This window comes from Genypterus blacodes, unplaced genomic scaffold (assembly GCF_046128005.1).
Source record: "Genypterus blacodes isolate CSIRO-AG114 ecotype Tasmania unplaced genomic scaffold, CSIRO-AGI_Gbla_v1 ptg000589l_1, whole genome shotgun sequence".
NCBI classification, from domain to species: domain Eukaryota; kingdom Metazoa; phylum Chordata; class Actinopteri; order Ophidiiformes; family Ophidiidae; genus Genypterus; species Genypterus blacodes.
In genome coordinates, this window is record NW_027467319.1 from 90,001 (window position 1) to 113,965 (window position 23,965).

The 23,965-nt window shown below is 47.6% G+C and overlaps 5 protein-coding genes across 9 annotated transcripts in view; 2 read left to right on the forward strand and 3 right to left on the reverse strand.

Annotated features, from left to right (window-relative positions):
- Positions 1 to 2,778: 2,778 nt before the first annotated feature.
- prtfdc1a (phosphoribosyl transferase domain containing 1a) lies at positions 2,779 to 8,886 on the reverse strand. Its single transcript, XM_076140387.1, has 9 exons — positions 8,869 to 8,886; positions 8,563 to 8,669; positions 8,230 to 8,413; positions 7,693 to 7,758; positions 4,188 to 4,205; positions 3,621 to 3,703; positions 3,334 to 3,380; positions 3,171 to 3,247; positions 2,779 to 2,826 (listed from the first exon to the last, which is right to left on the reverse strand). Exons 1-9 carry the CDS (start codon positions 8,884 to 8,886, stop codon positions 2,779 to 2,781), a joined length of 648 nt encoding a protein of 215 aa, XP_075996502.1.
- LOC142990567 (E3 ubiquitin-protein ligase RBX1-like) lies at positions 4,806 to 5,129 on the reverse strand. Its single transcript, XM_076140388.1, has one exon. It carries the CDS (start codon positions 5,121 to 5,123, stop codon positions 4,806 to 4,808), a length of 318 nt encoding a protein of 105 aa, XP_075996503.1. The 5' UTR covers positions 5,124 to 5,129.
- Positions 8,887 to 10,058: 1,172 nt separating the features above from the next.
- On the reverse strand, positions 10,059 to 11,717 carry LOC142990572 (enkurin-like). Of its 2 annotated transcripts, none has more exons than XM_076140395.1 (5): positions 11,638 to 11,717; positions 11,032 to 11,177; positions 10,722 to 10,945; positions 10,466 to 10,612; positions 10,059 to 10,232 (listed from the first exon to the last, which is right to left on the reverse strand). In XM_076140395.1, the coding sequence occupies exons 1-5, from the start codon at positions 11,715 to 11,717 to the stop codon at positions 10,059 to 10,061; spliced, it is 771 nt and encodes a 256-aa protein (XP_075996510.1). The 2 variants fall into 2 exon arrangements, with proteins under 2 accessions (XP_075996510.1, XP_075996509.1); XM_076140394.1 differs by having other exon boundaries at positions 10,722 to 10,951.
- A 670-nt stretch (positions 11,718 to 12,387) lies between these two features.
- Positions 12,388 to 15,874, forward strand: thnsl1 (threonine synthase like 1). Its single transcript, XM_076140370.1, has 3 exons — positions 12,388 to 12,532; positions 12,938 to 14,329; positions 14,939 to 15,874. Exons 2-3 carry the CDS (start codon positions 12,968 to 12,970, stop codon positions 15,740 to 15,742), a joined length of 2,166 nt encoding a protein of 721 aa, XP_075996485.1. The 5' UTR covers positions 12,388 to 12,532; positions 12,938 to 12,967; the 3' UTR covers positions 15,743 to 15,874.
- Positions 15,875 to 20,894: 5,020 nt separating this feature from the next.
- The window catches only part of gpr158a (G protein-coupled receptor 158a), a 34,016-nt gene continuing 30,945 nt past the window's right edge, over positions 20,895 to 23,965 (forward strand). For all 4 annotated transcript variants that reach the window (XM_076140401.1, XM_076140400.1, XM_076140402.1 and 1 more), the window contains exons 1-2: positions 20,895 to 21,392; positions 22,214 to 22,804. In XM_076140401.1, the coding sequence (XP_075996516.1) occupies positions 21,148 to 21,392; positions 22,214 to 22,804 (836 nt within the window). In that variant the 5' untranslated portion in view covers positions 20,895 to 21,147. The remainder of the gene's footprint in view (positions 21,393 to 22,213; positions 22,805 to 23,965) is intronic.

The window sequence follows — 23,965 nt, forward strand, 5'->3', positions numbered from 1 at the left end:
ACAGAGGGACTGAAGCATCTTACTGAGGGACTGAACCATCTGAGGGACTGAACCATCTGACTGAGGGACTGAACCATCTGACTGAGGGACTGAACCATCTTACTGAGGGACTGAACCATCTGAGGGACTGAACCATCTGACTGAGGGATTGAACCATCTGACTGAGGGACTGAACCATCTTACTGAGGGACTGAACCATCTGAGGGACTGAACCATCTTACTGAGGGACTGAACCATCTGAGGGACTGAACCATCTTACTGAGGGACTGAACCATCTGACTGAGGGACTGAACCATCTGACTGAGGGACTGAACCATCTGACTGAGGGACTGAACCATCTGACTGAGGGACTGAACCATCTGACTGAGGGATTGAACCATCTGACTGAGGGACTGAACCATCATACTGAGGGACTGAACCATCTTACTGAGAATGTTCCACTCCAATGTATGACTGAGGCTCTGCTGAATAAAACCAGGTATTATATGAGATGCTGACTGTCAGAATGAGCTCAGTGGAAGCAGAAACATGTGGGCATTGTAACAGAAGTACTTCTCCTCCCGGGCTCAAGTGTCTTGGTCACAGACAGAGAGCTGTTTTCTCCTCACAGCCCCCAACACATCACAAGCAAACTATAAAAGTGTTTTACTGGCCGACTAAATAAGAGCCAGCAGTGACGGTTTGTGTGGTACTTTCCCAAAAAGCAAAAGCACTCTGCCCACTTCAGTTGGTGTCAGAATGAACCTCTGATTGGTTTCACATTGAGGCGGGGCTGCAGTGTGTGGCTGTGTTCTGTGAATGATGAAGTAAACACCGGATCAATGCACGGTGAACAAACCAGCCGTAATCTGCAGTGTGCCCGCTGACCCGAGTCTCGTTTCCATGTGAAGTCACTGTCTGAAAGCATCGTGTCTCTTCTTCTTCAGTCTATCCTGAGGTTTGGATTGAAGCACTCGTAAGAACATTCTCTGCTGGTCCCTTTATATCTGGAGCTGCAGTCAGAGTGAGTCCAGTCATCATGAAAGGAGAGATTATGAGAGCAGCAGAGTGTTTGGCTGGATTAGTGAATCACATGGAGCCCAAAGAGCTACAATAGAGCTTCAGAGCCACTGATGGAAAAACAAGTTGTTATGAGAATGAAGTCCTCATATTTACTGAGAAAAGTTGAATAAAGTTGAGAGATAAGTAGAAATGTAAGGAGAGTAAAGTCGTGGTTCTCTGGGGAGTGAACAGGTTGTATCTGCTGTCATCAGAAATCAAATCCTGCTGGGTTTAAATCCACGGCTTCATATGTCAAATGCATGTGTGGCCATTCAAAAGCACAATTCATGTTTTGTTCCCTTTGTGCCGGGCACAGTTTACCTGTAGCCTACTTTCCCCGTCCTCTGCTCCCCGGACGGGGCCGCGACAAAGCCCCTGCAGAGACCTGGGAGGCTTCTCGCTTTTACCAAACCCTGGATCAAGGTGAAAGACAATGGCCTCCGGGTTCCCAGGGCAGCCGGAGGGGGGGAGGCTGGGCTGATGTCCAAAGATAAAGACACATGGGGTTGCAGTTGGAGGTACAAAGGGAGTCTTTGTGGTTCAGGTTGGACTGGAGGTGCACAAACAAAAAGCTGTGTGGCGATCTCTCTCTCTCTCTCTCTCTCTCTCTCTCTCTCACTCCTCTCTGCCCCATGGATTAGTGGGGAAACCCGACTGAACGCAGGCGATGTTTACCACACATCGCCCTTGTTTCCTGTTGCTCACCTGGATGTGTTTGCAGCTGGGGGTGAGGATGAGGACCAGCACCTCCGAACCTGAGGGGAAGTCAGCGTCCACACCGTCCATCAGGCCATTTCCACGAGGCAAAGGTCCGTTGATAGTCTGCTGAGAGAGTTTGCAGACTTCACTGCTGGCTTCTCCTCGTGCTGTGACATTAGCCCAGACAGTGCGTTGCTATGGTAACAGAGCGAAAGGTGCCGAGTCATCAAACGGCCTTCAGAGCGACGAGTCGATCACACACACCTTCATTTTGAAATTAACGACTTTGCTTTAGCGGAGGAAAATGGGATGAATTGGATTTTGAAACAACGTCAACGTTACGGAGACACACGTGAGGAAGATGGAAAGGTTTCTGTGATTTAAATATCCTGGAACATGAACATGGAGCCCACACCTGACAGATGGCTGTGGCTGTGGGGTTTTAGAATGCATGTGTGTGTGTGCCTGTGTGTGTGTGTGTAGCCATGTTTCCATTACAGCTCTTACCTTATCTTATCTTATCTTATCTTATCTTATCTTATTTTATTTTACTTGACTTTACCCTACCTTACTTTACCTAATCTAATCTAATCTAATCTAATCTAATTTTCTTATTTTACCTTACCTTACCTACCTTATCTTATCTTATCTTACCCTATATGTTTGTACTCCATGAGCTTTGGGGTCAAAGGTCCATGGGCTCTCTCTCCATCTATGAGTGGGTTAGGATTCATTTCTTTTTGTGCAGATTTTCTGCCCTTTCGTGCACAAAAACAGGCGAGAGAGAGAGAGAGAGAGAAGACCCAAAATGTGATCTTTAATTTTAAGAACATTTTATAGACAATGAATCCATTCAGACAGTTACAATTGGTGTGAATGAGTTTCTGTAAACAACATTCCTACAGAGGCGCCGTGGGTGAAAAACAAATGTTTCAATAAAACACCAAACATGTCAAAGTGGTGCAAAAACACACGTGGTGGAGTGTGTGTTTGTGTGTGTGTGCGTGTGTGTGTGTGTGTGTGTGTGACGTCTTGGCTTCACACTTTGTACTTCATTTTTCCAGTCTTGCTGATGACACAGATGTGCTGAAGGAGAGGAGAGAGAGACACAGCTTCAGTATGTAGGTCAGGTCAGCAGGGACAACACGGCAAAACATCTGAGGGAGACGCAACCTTTCACCTCTGACCTCTGTGTGGCGTACATGAGAAGGTTAAACTTGTTCTCGCGTCATATTTCAACACAAATGTCATCTGATGATACAATTGCCTGAGTAAAGTTGGAACATTTAGAGGAAAGCTTTGGGCTGAACGACAGTTCAGTGCAGATTGCAGGATGGCAAAGCTGACGCAGGTGAGAACTGAGCGACGTCAGAGGAGGAGAAGAAACGACACAGATGGGAGATTAGAGATGAAGATTATTTCAGATTTACGTTCAGGTCCCTGAAGTACTCGTTGTAGTCCAGGGCGTAACCCACCACGAAGAGGTTTGGGATCTCGAACCCGACATCTGCCGAAACAAACGTGAGAGTGAGCGCACACACACACACACACACACACACACAGGAAGTACACGGCGTATCCGTGGTTACTTACAGTCCGTCAGGCTGTCGGCCATGTTGGGAACCCTCTTCACCAGCAGACTGAAACACAAACCACACATTCACACAGCTTTCAAAGATTCTACCTAAACGTGAACGTCTGAAGGAAACATCCACACACACACACTCGCTGAGAAGCAGATATGGGTGTGTGTGTGTGTGTGTGGAGCAGAGTGTGTTGGACTGCACTGTGGAGGACTAACATGATCTTCTTGTGTTCGTCACACGCTTGGCATTTCCCCCCCGGTGGGGCAAACAGAGACGAGTGAAAAGGCGACTCACCCGGCGACCTTGACCATCTTGGGTTGAAAGGTCTCCACATGCTTCAGAAGGGCCTTCATGGTCTTTCCTGTGTCAACGATCGCCTCGGGGAACGGAAGAGCAAAGGGAAATGGGAGATGCAGAGAGATGGATGTGGGACATTTGAGTTTACAATGTGTTCAAAGAGGAAGAGCGAGGAAACCAAGTCCAGTCACATCACGGTCACAGAGAGAAGGACCCGGAAGTTACTATAGCATAGAGATCCATGACAACATACAGAGGGTTCAGGGTCAAAGGTCAGAGTTACTATAGGATAGAGATCCATGAAAACATACAGAGGGTTTAGGGTCGAAGGTCAGAGTTACTATAGCACAGAGATCCATGACAACATACAGAGGGTTCAGGGTCAAAGGTCAGAGTTGCTATAGGATAGAGATCCATGACAACATACAGAGGGTTCAGGGTCAAAGGTCAGAGTTACTGTAGGATAGAGATCCATGACATCAAACAGGGGGTTCAGGGTCAAACGAACAGCCTTTGAGCGTCACTTGAGAGGTCAGAAGGTGGTGAGATCCTCAGCACACTTACCTCCACGATGATCACATTCTTGGTACCATGTAAAAGAACAGAACAGAGACATTAGGAGTAAAGCGTCACCTTTGAGTTTTCAACATCACAAGCAGAGTGAAACAAAGCCTGCATTGTTCCTGAGAAGCGTACATCTCTTAGACGCGGTAGCTATAGCAACAATGTTGGCAGCATGTCCGGTTGCCTTAACCAAAACACAGACAGCTCATTATATTCCTCCTAATAATGAACATCTGTGTCTACAGTGAGCAAAAGTCACTTCTAAGTGTCGGCCTGTTGCACACTTTTCCCTGCCGCGGGGTCTCAAATGCCCCCTTGTTCCCTGGCTGTGTGTGTGTGTGTGTGTGTGTGTATGGGATCTTTGTGAGGTCTCCAGCAGCAGAGCCATGGCAGAGAACGCAGGCAAGCGGCCAACGCTCCCGTCTACACCTGAACCCTGTTACATAACGCCGAGAGAAAGTCGAGGCGGACATGAAAACAAAGTTGCAGCAGCACCTTTTCGGTTTTGTTTTGACAGAACATTCACGTTTATTTGAGCTCACAGCAAAGTGTCTAAATCACATCAGAGGGGTTACAAGCATGAGAGCAGTGAGGGTACCCAGCTCCACCCGGGCCCGGCTAGTGTCCATACTTCTGAAACTCCCACTCCATGTTGTCCAGCGGGCAGACCTGTCTGGTCTTCAGCCAGCGGGAGATGCAGTGGAAGTGGAAGGCGTGGTTGCAGACGCCCCAGGCCACGGTGCATTCATCTGAGCTGGCTGAGCCTTGGTCCGCCTGACACTCGATGCAGACTTCCATGACGTGATTCCGACAGATGGCACAGTTGTCCACCAGGATGTCCCAGGCCCACAGAGCCACAGTGTTCCACTTCTTCACTTCAAACCGCTTCTTGCACCCTCCACTGCCTGATGTGTCTCCATCCTTTGCTGCTGCCATCCAGCACTTAGTCGCTTTCACAAAGTCTCTGATGAGTTCCATCTCCTGTGCAAACCACCTCTCCTGCTCAGATATCTCCTTTTCCTCAGTCAGGAGACTTGCAACTTCGTGGTTCAGATGGATGAACTCATCTCGGGCGAGTGCAAAGTCATTCTCCATCATATTTGTCACAATTTGCAAATCGGGGGCGTCGCTCATGAGCGTCTCTATTTCAATGATTTTACCTTTCAGAGCTCCTAATTTACGTTTCCTCAACACAATGTATTTTTGCAATTTCAATTCTTCCGCTTTCTTGGTCAGTTTGCGTGATCTCCCCTTGTCCAGCGCGCCCGTGTCTTGCTCTTGGTTTTCATCGGCCATCTTGTGTGTGTGGTTGCTCTGCGGCTTGGCCTGACGGCTCACAGGATTATCTGATCACAGGTTCACGCTCCCTGCAGCTGCTCGACCCAATGAATGTAGTCACGCCTCACGTTCTGCTCAGCATCGATGTGTCGCTTCGCAAAAGGCGAGAAGACAAAACTACAAAGTCTAACGTACGTTCTACTGTCCGTTCACAACACTTTTGCTTCCCAGGTTGTTCAGGACACTCAGACTGCAAAGCTCACCCAAATAAACCAGGATGATGCAATCTAACTAAAAAAGTGGTGTCATCCAAGCCAACAAGGTCACAACAATGATGTCACTATTTAGCATTTATTTGGCTCTTCAAAGTTACAAACCAGACGAGTTCCTGCGGCTTGTTTGTGTTTCTTTGGAGGTAGAAGTTGAAAGTGCAGTGTTGATTGTGTTGCACTGCGACAGATTCTGGTTGACATGCAGCAAATTAAGGAGCAGCTGCAGAAAGAGAATACTGCCAATGTAAGAGTTATAAAGGACAGAAGGGTTGAATGCACCTCAAATCTGAAAAGGAGTGAAAAGTTGCGAAAGTGTCTTAAAAAATGAGAAACTGTTATTGAGAGTATTGAGATGTTTACGGTAAAGTTGTAAAAATGTATTTGCGTTTAAGTTTACTAGATTGAAATGAATGAACGTTGTGATTCTGTTGTGAAGATCTAGATGTTGGTTTGAAGTTTGGAGCTGAAGGTTTGTGAAACGAGTTAATTCCACTTCTCAAAATCAATGAGAAGTACATCAATCTGTTTGTGAGACAGTAGAAGGTCTCCTGAATGGTTTGGAGGTCTGAGGGTGTGAGAGGAGGTGAAAGAAGGCCGTCAGTTGTAATGCATCATAGACGCTGACGCAGGTTCAAAGGTCACGCTCCATTTGTTGGGGTCGGGACAGAAGGATCTGCATGGACAGCACTCAGGTTCATCCCCCCCGTTCACTCCGGCACATATTTCACATTTATGGCTCGGCTACATTTAGATATCTCAGTTGTCATGGCAACCAGGAATGTTTTCCCACTTCCTCACCCAACGTCACTCCTCTCTCTTTTCACAACATTGTTACCCCAGACCGGCGCCGCACCAGGGTCCTTAGGTTAAACGTTTTCAGGTGAGTCTAATATGTGAAGACATTAGAATACATTTAAACTGAAGGGGATTAAGGGGACTTCCGGGTTCCCTGAAATAGAGGCCATAACCCAGACAGTCCACTAACAGGTACTGTAGTATTTGGACATTGTAAAGGACAGGAAGGATAGTTACTGTCTTTACCCAGAGGACCTCACCCCTGTATAAAGAGTCGGCGCCCTCTGGTGGAGGAGCTTCGTAGAGCATCATCTCCTCGTACACAGAAATAGGGCTTCACAGAGAGGCTCACTCTTCACCACGGAAGGTGCAGATGAATGATGTGTTGAGGAGTGCCTGAGCTGTGACTCATGAAGTTTGAATGAAGGTTTAGAGAGATGGAGGTGAGACTCTGTGGGAGGTTTGAGTCAAATGTTTCTATCAAGATAAAGTGCCTGCAGTGAGAGCGCACTGAGTCATGTGATTCATGTTCTCTGTGCTTGGTACTCCTCAGACTTTCTTCTGCAAACTGTTTTTATTCCCTTTAACCTTTTTACCTCCAGTGGAAATGCATCCCAGCTAATGGAGATGTTCTGACAGCTCAGTTCATCACGTACAGGAATTCTGCTGTGGAATTCTTTTCAAAGCATGTGGGAAAGTTTGCCTGCATGCCGGTTTCGGAGAATAACGTAGTGAGGAGAGATGCGGCCCTGGTGACTCAGCCTGTGACCTCTGTGACCTCTGTGGACTCCTGGCTCCTCCCTACCACGACTCAACAGGGAGGAAGAGTCAGCAAATGCTCCGTGTTAGAACATTCCTTTGCTCTAAATGTCTGATTCACCATCGTGCTGGTGAAGGGCAGCCCACAGTAACAAAGTCACACTCATGAGGTGTGCACAGAGAGAGCGGCTGTGAGGGGAGAGAGCTTTACATGCCAACATGCTGCAGTGTCATGGTGCACATGCTTAACCAAGAAGGCAACAGGAGGATCAGGGCCAGGAAGAGGACGCCTTCTGACTTTAAGGGGACGGTTATGTGATTGAATAGGACGAAAGGTGGTCAAACATTTTGGAGGTTATTTCAAATTGAACCCCCCCCACCCCCCCCACCCCCACACGCACCTTTCCACGCAGGAAGGACAGATCTCTGCTTCCCACGATGTGCAGGTCTTCTGTGGATCGGTCGTTCTGGGAAAACAGATTGACACGCGTGACTTTGCGGTGGCATCACAGCTGGATGATGAAGGTACGATGCTGATATGTGCTGGGCCTGGATCATCTCTCATCTCAGCTCTGCAGTCAGAACCAGATCAAGAATTCAAAATGGAGAGTGTGGGACAGAAGGGCTGTGACCACACGCTGTATCGGGTCAGTGGATGAGCGCACAGTGACTGAGAGACGCCAGCGTTCACGGGAATCAAATCAATCCTTGAGGTGTCCTGTCTCACCGTGGGCTTCAACCACACAGACCTGAGCAACAGTGACATCTGCTGGTGGTGTGAACACAGCAACCTGACATGAATTTGAATGTTCCACAGGAGGAAACCAGCAGAACAAAGCTGCAGGGGCATTTTGCTGCAGGTCAGCAATGTCGTCTGATCTTCTGAGGTCATCTTCTGTTATCTGTGAGAAAAGACTCAGGGCTTTCACTTCACCTACCAGGTAGCTCTTCAGACGGATGAACTCCACCCGGGTCTCCAGGTACTTGTTGGAGTTGCGGCCCAGGATCTTGATGAACTCCACCAGGTCGGCACAGAACTTGTAGCCTCCCTTCAGGACGCACAGCACGGTTATGGTCTGGTCCCCAAAGTCGTCCACGATGTATCGAGCCAGGCGTTCGATCCTGACCACAAGAGAGCAACAACAAGAAATCTGAGGACGTATGAGGACGTTTGAGGACATTCTTGTGAGGACTTTATGAAAACATGTGGGAATCTAAAGTGAAATGGACTAAAGATCCATGGTGTGTGTGTATGTGTGTGTGTGTGTGACCTGTTCATGATGATGCCGTGTGGAATGTAAACACTCTCGATGTCCTGGTGGTAGTGCTCTGGGTAGGTGAACAGGTCCAGGCTGTAACCCGGCCAGTTGTCCTTAATCTATAGGAGAGAGCATTAAACAGGAGACACCTACAGAACCTAGACCTAACCTGACGGGCCGATCCAGAATGGGACAAGAAAGTAAAGTCATTAGAAAGTGAAGCAATACAGGTACAGGTATAACATAATATATGAATGTAAGGATTTCATATTATACACGTTCTGCTTGGAGGCGCTGTGTGTTGTGTGTTGTTCGTACCACAATTCCTCTTTCCATTCCTGCGTGGTCCAGAGAATGAAATGAAGCTTTAGTGAAGAGTTTCAGCTCAGCTAACATGTGAGACTGAACTTTATACTGCAGAGGACACAACATACAGGGACGCACATGGCAGACAGACAGACAGACAGACAGGGACACAGGCAGGCAGGCAGGCAGACAGGCACACAGGCAGACGGACAGAGACACAGGCAGACAGACAGGCAGGCAGACAGGGACGCAGGCAGGCATGCAGGCAGGCAGGCAGGCAGGCAGGCAGGCAGGCAGGCAGGCAGGCAGGCAGGCAGACAGACAGAGACACAGGCAGACGGACAGAGACACAGGCAGACAGACAGACAGGCAGCTACAAACTACATGAATCTAAACTGAATGATAAGACACAGAGCCACATCTTCTTACCGCTCTGTTGGTTTCTTCTCAGCGACCAAAAAGAGAGAAGCGGGAGCGAGCAGACGGCAGCCTGAAGTGCTGCGTGGCCTCATGAGCAGAGGGGTCACGCTGCAGTCATTAGGGACAGGACCAGGTTTGTTGTTGCTCGTGGAGAATGATAGAGCGGCAGGATAATCAGCTCCATGTGACCCGACTGCTGAGACTCACAACACAGCAGGGTTCCACCTTCCACACCGACTCCAACGCTTTATTGACCTTTATTTTCTTTCATTGTCTTCTGTAACTTCTATGTAACTACTTGTATAGATTTAAATGTCCCGTCTAAGTTTTATTAGTGTGGATATTCTGATCGGATTGATTGATCCTGACTGAACCTGCGTACTTGCCCCGGTTCGGTCAACAACGTTTTGAATAAACCTGCTAACAATCAAACAAAGATTCAGATTCAAGAACGCAGCTTTTAATAAATTTGGTTGAATGAATGAATAACTCATTTTCCTGCGACGTGTTGGAAAGACAAAGTCAGTTTGACCTCCAGACGAGCCCACGGATTAGCTGCCTGTGACCACTGCGCCCTCTAGTGGCCATTCATCAGACTAAACCAGGACTGAGTGATGTGGGAAACTAAACCTACAGAAAATGCTTCACTTCACGAAAACAACAAAATCAGGCACTGAGTTCAGACAGTTTTCTGAGAAATCATGAATATTCTGTAAGATGGTCAGAGAATGGTTGTAAGGGAGCGAGGTCACCGCACGGAGAGCACGGCAGCGCTGTTGCTCCTAGTTATTGGATATGTAGATGGTGTTGAATTTCTCAAAGAGGTCGATATCGGCCTCCAGCTGCTTCATTGTCATTTCCAGCCGCTCCTTGTGGGCCTTCTTCGAGAGAGTGTCAATGACGACAGAGAGGGACTGGTACTCTGTGTGCAGTTTGTCCCAGTTCTTCCTCAGGCCCTGAGCAGTGAGGGGAAGCCGTCAATATATGAAAATGAATCTCGGGTCAGCATCTCATACAATACCATCATACAATATGTCTGTACTGGGACTGCTCAGATCAAAGAGTTCAATCTTTAAACCGCTCATGTACTTTACCAAATTCATCTCCTCAGATTTTGCTCAGATTTCTGTACGAACGGCAGCAGTTTTTGGGGAAAGCTCTGCCCTGGTGCACTCAAATGTTCAAGTACCTCCAGGATGGCGTGTCGCTGGGCCTCAGACAGCTGCTTCATGGACCCCTGCCTCCTCTGGTCTTTCACATACTGGTCGTAGTCCTCCTGAGCCCGCCGAGTCTCTTCGTTTCGCTGGTGCAGGTACTTGGGTATCTCACCGTAATCCTGCAGGTAGGACAGATGGCTCGTCTTATCTATCGAGCAATGATTTCAAAGAGCTGGACAATATAGCAATATAGAACTACTGAGTGAACAAAATCCTGGAGGACTTCACCTTCTTCTTCCTGTACTTTGGAACAAGTCCTGAATTTTCCAGCAGGTGTTTGTCTCCTCGTTTGGTGTCTGCATAGATTGGTTGTGGTGTTTTCTGCAGGATGTCTTCATGAGCCGTCTTTACAAAGTCCCTCCTGGTTTGAAGGCCCATCAGTGGCTTTTCTGTCCTCAGAGGAACAGGTGGTCTCCTTAAGGTGGAGGTCTTAGGGGCCACGGCAGAAAAGTCTTTCTCTGCAGAGACAAAGTCAGAGGAGTGAATTATAGAATCATTTGTAAAAGATTACGGGGTGGAGTGCAGATGTTGGTCTCACTTTCAGGAAGTTTGGGCTCTTTGGAATGTTTCAGGAGGTATTTGTCTGGAGCGGGCACCTCCACGTTCGCTGGTCCCATCGTCCTCATCGCACATTTGTTTTGCTTTTCTTCACGCAGAACTGTGGTCCTAAACTTGGAGGTGTACCTGTAGAAACGGACCAAGAGCAGTCAGAGCATTCAGAAATCAGCAACAGAGCTGACAACACTAACATGCTTTTCTTTTGTTCTTACGTCTTTTTTCATCTTCTCATTCTGACTTTAATACTCTTTTTTCTTTTCACTTAAAAGCTCTTTGAGTGGCAGAACATGTATATTAAAAAGTGCTACATCAATAAGAAAATTACACTCATGAATACAAATTTTGAAAAATTGCAAAATATATTCAAAAGTTTTCTCCCTGAGACACAAGTTAAATGAATAAAAATAATGAAAATAAAATAAAAACTACAACACCAATAATAATAATAATAAAAATAATACTACTACTACTACTACTACTACTACTAATAATAATAATAATAATAATAATAATAATAATAATAAATCACTGGTGTCCCGTTAACAAACTTTAAGTAAAAAAACAATATTTTTTATCGTAGAATGACCTCGGTGGTTTTCCAGAGTGGACCTCCTCCATCTCTAGGTGGTTGTAGACGCTTTCTGGTGGATTCACGGCGTTAGACATGTTTAATAATTTCGATAATATCGAACAATAAAAGCTCCAAAGGGACACTGCGGCTAATTCGGCTCAGCTAGCAGGCGCGCGCGTTTGTTGGCAGTTCCCTGGCAACATTGGTGCATTCAGGTACAATCGGAATCTGTCCTTATGTTTACAACGGCGCAAGATACATTCAATACACCGCAATATAATTCATGTTTGTCAGTACTTGTGGAAATAAAAAGTAGAATTATGTAATTTCAAACTATATTTGAATTTACTTGTGTTAGATACCACAATTTCGTTTTCATTTTAAACCAATATTGTTTTTATCAATTATACACACACTTCTTTTCTTTTCCGCTTTTCATCGAGCCACCTTTTATAAGTGTGATACATGGCTACTTATTTTTGCTTCAGATGACTCCATATAAGGTTTTACGGAGTGTATTTTGATATTTATATCTGTGTACTAAGACCCCCGTGTCTAGGATTAAGGAATTCGGCCGAGCCCTGGAAAGCAGCAACAATTGCGATGTTTAAAACACGCACGCTGTCCAAAATACAAATTAAGTTAGGAATTTCATTCATAACTACAACCACGAAACTGCACGACAAATAAGTCTGGAAAGAGTTCTGTGGAAACTAAGGCAGTAGTGTCTCGGTTGACTCACTGTTTTGTCCCTCCTGGCTGACCGTAGTCTCAATCCAGCGGGTTCGCACATGTAAACATGCTCCATTTCTTTCACGTTGCACGTCAAAGTAACCCGATTATTGCCAAGGGATTCACTAAAACGTCGATCATCGGGATTGAAGAGCAGAAATACACAACATTAGTGAATGTAAGGCGCATTACAATCTGTCATAAAATGATGGCAGGCAGCGAAATGCTTGCAAAGTTCAGAAACTACAAGCCAGAAGACGTAAACAAATCTGCAAGATAACCTGAAACAGTATTTAATTATCCATTCTTAAATCATTTCTATAGAATTATAAACGTTTTTGTTATAATGCATTTTCATAGCGTTTCATACTGTTTAGTTTGCATTTTAAACCTGCAGTGCGATTGTTTACATAGTTTTCCACTGGCAATGAGGGATTTTCCTCCCAAAAACAATGAGATAACATAAACAGTTTTCTTGAGACATAATGCCGCTCTTCTGCCATCGCTGAATAATAATATCTTTAGCTTTTTGTTTTCTCACCAGAATGATCTTGTGTCTTAAATGTTATTTTCTCCTCCACAGATTAGTATCCTGCCGTGATTTTATTCTTAAATGGGTTTGTTGAATGCAGCTCAGGTTGCATGGAGAGCTGTCAGATGCTACCAGAGTCCAAAGTCATGGCTCTCCACCAAAACCTCCCTGCTGGGCGGCAACAACATCTTCCTCATGGGTCCTCCTGGTGCAGGGAAGACCACAGTGGGGAGGATGGTGGCCCACAGACTAGGACTGCCCGCCGTTGACGTAGATGACGACGTCTTGGAGGCCACATGGAAGATGCCTGTAGCAGCCAAGCTGGCAGCAGTAGGCGGGGAGCGTTTCCTGGCGGAAGAAGGTCAGGTGCTGTGTAATTTTTCTGCATCCGGGTGCGTTGTGTCTCTGACAGGCTCCAACCCTCTTCACGCGTCGGCCATGGAGCACGTCAAAGAGAACGGGCTGGTCATTTACCTGGATGTGGATGGGGAGGATATCATCCAGAGACTGGCTCGGATGAAGGTGAACAGGATCGTGGGTCAGGAGGCGGGGCTGTCCATGAGGGACATACTGCGCTACAGGAAGCAGTTTTATGAAAAATGGCTTGACATGAGGGTTCTGTGTGGAGCAGGAGACACGGTGGAGGAAGTGGCGGAGAAAGTGTTGAAAGCTGTGGAGAGATACCAGAACCACGCTTCAGAACGTTACGTGTCAACCAGGAGTAACTGCACAGCCTCATCCAATCATGAGACACACTTCAGTGATGTTGTGGTTGAGGGTCTGGCCCCAGATAGAGGTCTCTATGTTCCCCAAAAGGGCTTTCCAAGACTTGATGCTCGCGAATGGCAAAGACTGGCTAGTATGTCATACCCAGAACGAGCCTTAGTGTTACTTGAAAAGTGCATACACCCCGTGGACGTTCCTGCTTCGGATCTTCGGAAAATGGTCTTCAAGGCGTACGGGGAGAACTTTTCCAGCGAGGCAGTTGCGCCTGTGAAACACCTCATCGGCAGCCAGTACGTGCAGGAGCTTTTCCACGGGCCCACCGCCTCCTTTAAGGACCTGGCCTTGCAGTTGATGCCTCAGCTGTTCTCTCACTGCCTCCCACCCATGTGTAACTACCTGATCCTGGTGGCCACGTCGGGAGATACCGGAAGCGCCGTGCTCAGTGGCTTCAGCGGGCTCGGCGGCAGCGACGCACGCAGGACCGGCGTGCTGGTGTTTTTCCCAGAGGAGGGGGTGAGCGAGATCCAGAAGCTCCAGATGACGAGCTACCGGGAGGCCAACGCCAGGGCCGTCAGCGTGCGGTCAGACTTCGACTTCTGCCAGAGAGCCATCAAGAGGATGTTTGGGGCGTCTGGGCTGACGGGGCACCTGGCTGTGGAGTACGGCACCGTGCTCAGCACCGCCAACTCCATCAACTGGGCACGGCTGTTGCCTCAGGTGGGTCAAGATGTTTATTTTTAAATTAAGCCATAAAGAGGAACTTCAGGGAATGTTTGGGAATTTAGTGTCTGAACTTCATTGACACTTTGTGTATTTAAGAGACATTTAATGTTACTCTCTCTCTCTCTCTCTCTCTCTCTCTCTCTCTCTCTCTCTCTCTCCCTCTCCCTTCCTCCCACTCTCTCTTTTCCTCTCTCTTTTTCTCTCGCTCTCTCTCCCTCCCTCTCTCTTTTTCTCTCGCTCTCTCTCCCTCCCTCTCTCTTTTTCTCTCGCTTTCTCTCCCTCCCCCTCTCCCTCTCCCTCTGCCTCTCTCACCCTCTCTCTATCTCTCTCCCTTCCTCCCTTTATCTCTCCCTCTCCCTCTGCCTCTCTCACCCTCTCTCTATCTCTCTCTCCCTCTCCCTTCCTCCCTTTATCTCTCCCTCTCCCTCGCTCTCTTTCTCTCGCTCTCTCTCTCTCCCTCCCTCTGCCTCTCTCTCCCTCTCTCTCTCTCCCTGTCTCTCTCCTTGTCTCTCTCTCTCCCGGACCCAGACTCTCCCGCCTCCTGCTGTGTGATCTGCACAGCTGTGTGTCACATTGTTTAGTTTCCTCTCTTTGTGTCTGCAGGTGGTCTACCATTGCTCAGCCTATCTGGATCTGCTGAGGGAGGGCGTCGTCTCGTTTGGGGAGCCCGTGGACGTTAGCATCCCCTCTGGTAACTTCGGAAACGCCATGTCAGCCCTGTATGCCAAACAAATGGGCATCCCCATAAGAAAAGTCATCTGTGCCTCCAACCACAACCGCATCCTAGCAGACGTCATCACCACGGGCGAGTGCGATCTCCGTGGACGCCGTTTGATGGCCTCCCTCTCCCCTGCCATCGATATCCTCAAATCCTCTAATCTGGAGCGCTTCATCTTCCACGTCTCAGATGGGGACGGCCATCTTGTCGCTGACCTGTTCACGCGCCTGGACACACACCAGCACTTCCAGGTACCGGAGCGTCTTCACCGCAGGATCCAGCAGGACGTTCTGGCTGGCTGGTGCTCTGAAGACGACTGCTTGGCCACCATCAGGAGTGTGCACAAGCAGACCGGCTACATCCTGGACACGCACACCGCCGTGGCTAAAGCCGTGGCTGATCGGCTGCACGACGGTTCCTGCCCACTGGTGGTTTGTTCCACCGCTCACTACGGGAAGTTTGCTCCTGCTGTGTTCAAAGCTCTACAGTTAGGAGAAGCTCCAGACGATCCTCTAACGCAGCTGAGGAAGCTCGGCTCAGCCGCTTCCGGGCCGGGAACGCACAGACGCATGACAGAATGCCTGACAGAGCGCGGCGGGGGGACGCACAGTGTGTGTGTGGCAGATTACAGCGCCATGGTAGACGAGGTGGAGAGGACCATACAGGACTCCTTCTTAAAGGTGATGTAGGTCGGAAATGCATCCAGTCAGACAAATGCATAGGCCACGCCCATTTAGACTGAATGTTTGAGCTCAATGATCACAACATGTGAGGTGGGCGTGGCTATCTGTACCTGACACAATAAACTTGCTAAATGTTGAGTTCCATGTTGTATTTCCAGGTCATATCTGATAAATCTGTATGATAAAACAATGTGACAGGCTGAAGGAGCTCTTCATCAGGTTATCACTTCAGGTTATCATTTTGCCGGGACCAGGTTTTGGGGGTTTCTGCCTCCGGCTCCTGAGCAGCTGCGTTGTTGGCGTACTGATACAGAGCAGGACAAAGGCCCTCCTACATCACGTCATCCCTAACTGAGCTTCCAGAAATGAATCCCGTCTCATTTCAGTCCAGCTGCTGCCTCAGCAGCCGAGAGCGGGCAGGAGGGAGGAAGATCACTTTCATAGATCTCCAGGAGTGCTTATGACTGCTGCTGTTAAAATGGATGGAAAGTCAGGTTTGGTTTGACAAAGCACTTTGCCCGCTCGTCCTCTGATCTGCATCTCTGTCTGTCTCTGCGTCTCCGCCTCAGCAGAGGACAAAGTGTCTCCACTGCGTCTCGATCAGGAAGGAGACGCTTCATGTTTATGTGTCCAGAAGCTTTTCAATTTCCTCCAAACGTTCCTCTTTCAGACAACCACGGTGTCCTAACGAGTCAGACGGGTGCAGACACAAACGATGAAGATGAAGATGAGAAAAGAAGGTGAAAGGTTTCAAGAAGAAAGTCCTGATTTCACATCCAAATCCAGAAAAAACTAATCACTTTGTGTACCAGATGTAAAACAGGTCTCCATCTCTCTCTCTCTCTCTCTCTCTCTCTCTCTCTCTCTCTCTCCCTCTCTCTCTCTGTGGCCTTATTAATCAAGCTCCTTGGCATGTGAATGTGAGGAATGGGCGGGTAAGTGTCTGAGTGTGTGTGTGTGTGTGTGTGTGTGTGCCAGCTGTTGCTCACTTCCTGGTGTCCCACGGCTGGCTGAGCAGGGATAATTGCAGGTACCAGCCTGTTCCCATCTCCTTAATGTGAACCTGGGCAATAATGGAAACTGCTTCTCTCCACAAAGGAGGAAGACAGAAACGTGTAGAAGGACCGGATCGTCTCAAAGAAAGAAAGAAGAGGAAGGGAGACAGAGAGAGGGAGAGAGAGATAGGGGGAGAGACAGAGAGAGAGTGGGTGAGGGGGACAGGGGGGAGAGAGAGAGAATGAGACATAGAGAGGGAGACAGAGACAGACTAGAGAGAGGGAGTGTGTGTGTGTGTGTGTGTGAGTGCTGCTGCACTGTGGTTTCTCTGCTGAAACGTGGAGATCTTTTTATATCTATTTGTCCTATTATTATACTATATACTATTTGTCCTGATGAAATAACGACGATCTGGCTGATCTGTTTCCATTTCCTACCAGAAGTGTTATTGTGTTTCATCAGCATTTAGATGTTAAACTGTCTAATATCACCAAATAAGCTGCTACCTGTCCTCATGTCACACACACACACACACACACACACACACACACACACACACAGGTTAGCAGGTTAACACAACAGGAGATTGACAGATTGACATTAAATAGTTTGAAACAGAGTATTAATCTTCTCAACATGATTTCTGTGCCGTACACAACCATCCAGACTAACTAACCTGCTCATAACCCCAACATTCATGTCAACAAGCTGTTTCTCTATTCCAGGCTTTGGTGTCGATGACGCGATGTTCTCACATTAACATAAAGGACCCAGTGTGCACACAGATGGCTCACACCTCCAACGTGTTATGTCCATTATCCCATCAGCATCATCAGCATCAGCATCAGCATCATCCCGACTGATGAGCCCACAAACTTGAATCACTAGGATCAATTTAGACAATAAGACAAAAACAATCAAGCTGGATCAGGTCTGAAAGCGTATTATTGTTTTTAAATGTATGAAGCTTTGTATCCCAACATGTGTCTTGGGCAGATTGCAGCCGATGCCTCCACAACATGAAGGACAGTAGCGTCCTACCCTTGATGTGTCTCTGCAGCAGGCTGAGGTCCTCAGGTTTTAACTTGGCAGGTGGACTTCCAGGCTCTGTCGCCTTCTGTCACGCCTGTCTTCCCTCAACCTCCTCCCGGGACATGGAGCCCACACAGAGTGAGGCATGACCACACACACACACACACACACACACACAGGGAGAGGGAGCGACAGAGGGAGAACCTGAGGGGCTTATCTAACAGGAGAGAGAGAGCGATGGATTGATTGGTAGTCGTTCAGTGGCTCACACATGTAGAAACCACAGCTCATGCAACTATCAATGACTTCATCGATCAGAACTACATCACATAGCGATCAACCGGACTGCAGATTTAGGCAGTCAGACATGGAGGTGACACAGTTCATCCTGAGCAGAGACTTCAGGGTGTGTGAGGGTGTGTGACGGTGTGTGAGGGTGGCTGAGGGTATCTTGAGCATAACCCAGACTGTCCACTGAGCGGCGCTGTAGCACTGGACGAATGGAAGGGACAGGAAGGGGGGTAGTTACTGTCCTTACCCAGAGGAAATCATCTACCTCATCTATCTTTGTTACATCAGTAGGAAATAAAATTCTCCCTCTTTACTTCAGAACCCAGCCCTCTGTCTCTGTGCCCCACAGTAACTCGCTGTCACTTCTGAGCTTCCTGTAAGGAGGAAGTGGGAGCATGTGGTCAGCACCGCAGGTACCACCACAACCTTCTGCTCCATCATACGTGAGGAACGGGAGCCCGCGAGGCGCCGTCTCACACCTCGGCGCCGGACGGCCCTCCCTCCCAGTTAACCCCCTGTCAATCACCTGTCACTCACCTGTCAGTCAGAGCCGCTCCGGGTCCTGGGAGACGGAGCTCATATCTGCTTTCACACTCATCTGTCACCAGGTCGTCGGTTTCTGTGAGAAATTGATTCATTTTCCGTGGCAGAGGAGAGACGATCCTGGCAGACGGTCACCAGAAACCTGAGGGAAATATAAAGATCACATCGTCTATTTCAGGACTCTGATTCTGTTGACCTCAGACTAAAGGTCACCGAGCATCACACCACTTTACAAATGAGCTCTTGTACTTGTAATGTTCTCTGTCTCCTCTGTTGTGCTTGTTAAAGCCATTTGTAGCTCCTGTTGTCACCTTCATTAGCTCCTTCCTATTCTCCATCATCATCCTCACACGTCAAATTGGAGTGAAGATCAGTAGGGAGCTTTTCCATTGACATGTGTAATGGAGACCCTCGTATTGTTTTACCTCTTATCTTAATATCACAGGAGGAGTAAGGGAAGCGAGCTGCCGCCTAATGTGAGAAGGCACCCGGAAGTTCCTATAGGATAGAGATCCATGACAGCATACAGAGGGTACAGGGTCAAAGGTCAGAGGTCAACATGTTCATGGATCCATAAGGGTCCATTAGACCTTTAAAAAGCTTTGAATCACATCGTCCATCTCAAAGGTTTGAGAGAAACATTTGATGGTGTTTGACCAAATGGAAACGGCCACTTTCCCGTCTACTCACACAGAAACATAACATGGAAGTGTGTGAGAAAATATGAGATGAGATGAGAGCCAAAACGTTGTGTTGTGCTGCAGCTTTGACTCACGGCGCCAATAAAGGTGGCAGATTTCCTGGAGCCGAGGCCGTTTCCTCTCCTCTCCCTCTTTAATCAGAGACATTTTGTTCTCGTTGCAAAATCGCTTTAAGGGGAAAACACAACTAAACGGATCAGAGCTCATCAGATGAGCCACACGTCTGTCTTCCCGCTCACGCTCTTATACTTTAAAGCATACAGAATGAGGATTGAATAGTTTCTGTAAGAGCACGTTCATGCTTCCTGTCCAGAATATTGATTATGTTGTTGTTTCACTGCTTTTGCACATTAAAGTGTTAAGAAGATGAGAGTTTTGTAATGAAGTCTTCAGTTATACATGAATTTATACAGTAACACTCACTCTACATCATTGAACCTTATTCCATTCCATTGAACTCTCAATTAATGACATTTTGAAATGTTCTTTGCGTTTCTTTGTTTCTCCTCCTTCACCGCTGCTTTTCGCCTTCATGTGTGAGAGCGTTTGTCACCCTGGTGACGAGCTGCTGCCTCCTGAAAATACTGTAGATAGAAGTATAATAACACACGCACACACACACCTTCATTCAGCTAAGGCTGTGGGCATTTAGAGTTCATTCAGTGATTCATTTCTTTTGACTCATATCTGCAAAAACAATGATCCAGATTGCTTCCTGACCTTTGCCCCTCTACCTGTTACCTACACTGTTCCTAAACAAATAATAACAGTAAATTAGGAACCCTAAAGTTGGCTCCTGGCCAGAACGAGAAAGAGTTTGGACCTGAAGGGAAGTTGGATCCATGATGACATCATGAGACACATAACAAAACAGCAAATGTTGTTGAACCTAAACAATAATCTCCCCCTGCTGTCTGAAGCAATCAAATGAAGGAGAGATAGAGACAGATTATGATGATGTGCTGGGTCGGGGTTCAGAATGGTTTGGTCCATTCTGTGAAGCCATAGTGAGGCCAATCAAACAACCACACACACACTCAGAGGATAACTCACGTCCTTTTGAGCCAACACGACAAAGAAATTAACACAATAACAACAAATAGTTGTTACGCGTTGTTTGTAAGATTGTAAAGTATCATCTCATCTCCTGCTCATCTCCGGCTCATCAGCAGCCTGAGCCCCGATCAGAGGTACTGTAGCTTCAGCTCAGCTCCAGTAAACTCACTTTATCTTAGTCATTGACAAAATATGTCATCAGTCATATTGTTTTCTGATATTTCAAAATTGTATTACTTTGAGGTGGCATCAACCCTGCGGGGGATGTGAACACATGAACACTTTGTCAGGGTTGAAAGGTTGGTTCAAAAAGAACGGATCGTTCAGGGACGAATCAAGACTAGCGCGCATAAGGAGGAGGAGGAGGAGGAGGAAGAGGAAGAGGTCCGCCACCACAGCAGAGCCGAGAGAGAGAGAGAGAGAGAGAGAGAGAGAGAGAGAGAGAGAGAGAGAGAGAGAGAGAGAGAGAGAGAGAGAGAGAGAGAGAGAGAGAGAGAGAGAGAGAGAGAGAGAGAGAGAGAGAGAGAGAGAGAGAGAGAGAGAGAGAGCGCACAGCTGCAAGAGGATTGTTAACATCAACAAGCTGAATGTGGCGTCAGTGAGGAAGAGTCGGGCTTGGCGGCGGCAGCGGGGGTTTCCTCACGTTTCTCGGTCTCCACAGCAGACGCTCGCGGGATCAACCTACAAGTGGCGGAGTGACGCTGTAGCGGAGCGATTCGGTCGATTCCGTGAAATCGCGTCCGCCCGCCCGCAGCTGCACATTCCGAGCAGCAGCAACATCTGCGGAGGGACATGGCTGCTTCCCTCCTCTCTCTGCTTCTGCAGGTGGGATTTGTGATCGGGTCCAGTCCTAAATACGCAGTATTGGGAGACACGGCAGCGCCTGAGCCGCTGTATGGGGCTCAGCTGGCGCACCGTCTGCGCGCGGGGACCACGGGGCTACCGCAGAACGCAGAGGAGCGTCTCCCCAGGGTGGTCAAGGCGTTTCTGCACACAGGGGACTCCGCCACCCTGAAACAAGCCAACTGCTCACGGAGGTAAGAGTGGATATGATGTGACAGCCAGATTAAGTCCCAGACTCGGTGGGGAGTGTGTGGGGATCTAAACACGTCAAGCAGCTGCATGTGTTTTTTCATAATGTCATTCTTAAGAGCAAATCTTCCTAAGAAATATTAATTGATGAAAAGTTGTCTACAAACTTTTGACATCTTTTTTTAAATACCGTAATTTTTCACGTGAATTTAGTTAAACTTTCTTCATCAAAAGCTGCCTCTCAGTATGACATTAAAAAGGTACAATACACACATGTGTCTGTATTCAGCACATCAACCTTCAGTCACACTCAAGTCTATCAAATGCAACCCTCCTGGTGTAAAATACAAATATAACACACACAAACGCACGCACGCACACACACACACACACACACACACACACACACACATAGGTGACCCAATATGATGTAAATATGGTGCCTAGACCTTAAAATACTTAAAATATTACCATTCACGTGACGCAGATGTGAAGTATTGCAGTGGTTAATGTTCCATTAGGGTTTTTCTGCCAACTCTTTAGTTAAGGAACTTTGCCTCCTAAGCAGTGAAATTAAATATTGTTTCCTGGCAGTGAAAGTTCATTCAGGATGTTAACTCAGGACAAGCCTCACTAAGCCCCAGCAGAGGCACAGCTTCCATCACCAACTCAGCACCCAGTATCGTCTCCATTTCTTGCAGAATCTTGGATCAATATATTTCAATCTTAGAGCCAGAAATGTAACACATTATCAGCATGTTTGTCCAGAAAATGGGCTTTGTCTATGTTTATGTCTATGAGTCTTTGCTTTTCCCGCTCCCGTCAGGTACGAGCTCACCTCTCAGCGGGGAAGGTCACACGCAGTCCCACATGGCTCCATGAGCAGCGTGCTGGATACGATGCTGCACGCCACCAACTTCCTCAACATGATCCTGCAAGCCAACAGGTCCAGGGAGCAGAGCCTCTGGCGGGACATTGAGTGGTACCACGCCCTGGTCAGGAGCATACTGGAGGGAGATGCCAAGATTCGCCGGGCCGTCGTCACGTTTAGCGGGGATTCGTTCGCTGCGGCGCCCTCGATGCTTCTCCAAGCCACCAGGGCCGGTGGAGAGATCGTCCTCCAAGACCTCTCCAGCGTGGCCCACCATCATCTGCACAACCGCACAGCAGATACGGAATGGTACCACGATGTCAAGGACAGGAAGAAGCCGGCTTTCCAGAAGAGGGTGCTGAGCCAAGATTTTAGATCAATTGACAATTCTCTAAAAAGAGGGGAGAGTTTTATCCCGGATAAGACGCACGTGAAGTGGTCTGCACCCTACTTGGAATGTGAAAATGGGAATTTTATTCCACATTGGCTTCTGACCTTATCGGCTGCTTTCTATGGTCTGAAGCCCAACATGGACCCGGAATTCAGGTAAGCCCCCCCGACAGATAAGTGGTAGAAATGTCAGCGTTGGTTGTGATCTGGTAAAGGTAAGATGGACAAAACTACAACCAAACTCTCCCCGGGATGTAATGGTAGAGTATTTCAATATTTGAGTATGTGAGCGATGATGAATACTTGAAGGAATAATGTGGAGGTTGTGACTTTAAGTAGCATGTAGGTCCAGACAGGATGTGAGTGGCGGCGGGGCTACTGATCAATCGGTCATTTCCGAAATGAGTGGAAAGCCTGAAAGCTGTCCATGAAGCTGGAGTTGACACATGTGATGTTATTTACTGCTATGTAAAGAAGAATATGACATTTTGGATTTATGAGATAAACATTTATGTTGGTGTGAAGATGGAATCCTGATCCAATCATCAAGTCAGGTTTATTTGAGCTCTAGAGCTCCGAGAAGACGAGGAAAGCTCCTAAAAAAACCTTAATGTGTGACGACAAAAGTATGACCGTACATTAAACGTGCCGCTGTGTAATCGGAGGCCCAGGTGGGAGTATTGCGATCAGCTGTGTACGAGGCAACGCAACTCTGAAACGTCTCCAAGCTCCTTTAGGAGTATCTGTAGGATCCAGGAGACAGAGATGTTTCCACTGAAGTTTCAGTTCCCATTTCCTCCTCAGTCCGCTGGCTTTGTATTCACCGTACAGCTGGGAGGTGGAATGACGTCACTGTCGGCATTACCTCCTCAATCAGCAAATTACTTTAACGGCATTTAGTTTTTAGCGAACAAAAATGTATATGTGCATCTCCAAATATATATTCAACCATTGCCGTCTCCATCGCACAGTTTGGACTCCATGTGTCCAAACTAAATAGAGGTAGTTGGGATTGAAACACAGCCACAGAGAGATTTCAGACCAGTGAAGTTCTATACACCTGCCTCGCTCTGCCCTTAAACATGCCTGTTATCCACAGGACGCTGTTTCCCACTGGCCTCCTCTTGTTCTAAGAGGGGGATTTCTTCTCCTCTCCTCCAGGCTGACAAGGCGCCGGGATGCTAAAAATAACTCTGGATGTAGCAGCGGTAGAAACCTCTGGCTGCAGGCCTAATTCATTTTTCAACTGGCTCAGCTGCTCGCTTTACTACTCAGGAAAGCTTCTGTGCCCTTTCTTTCCCCTTTTCAAGGGTGATG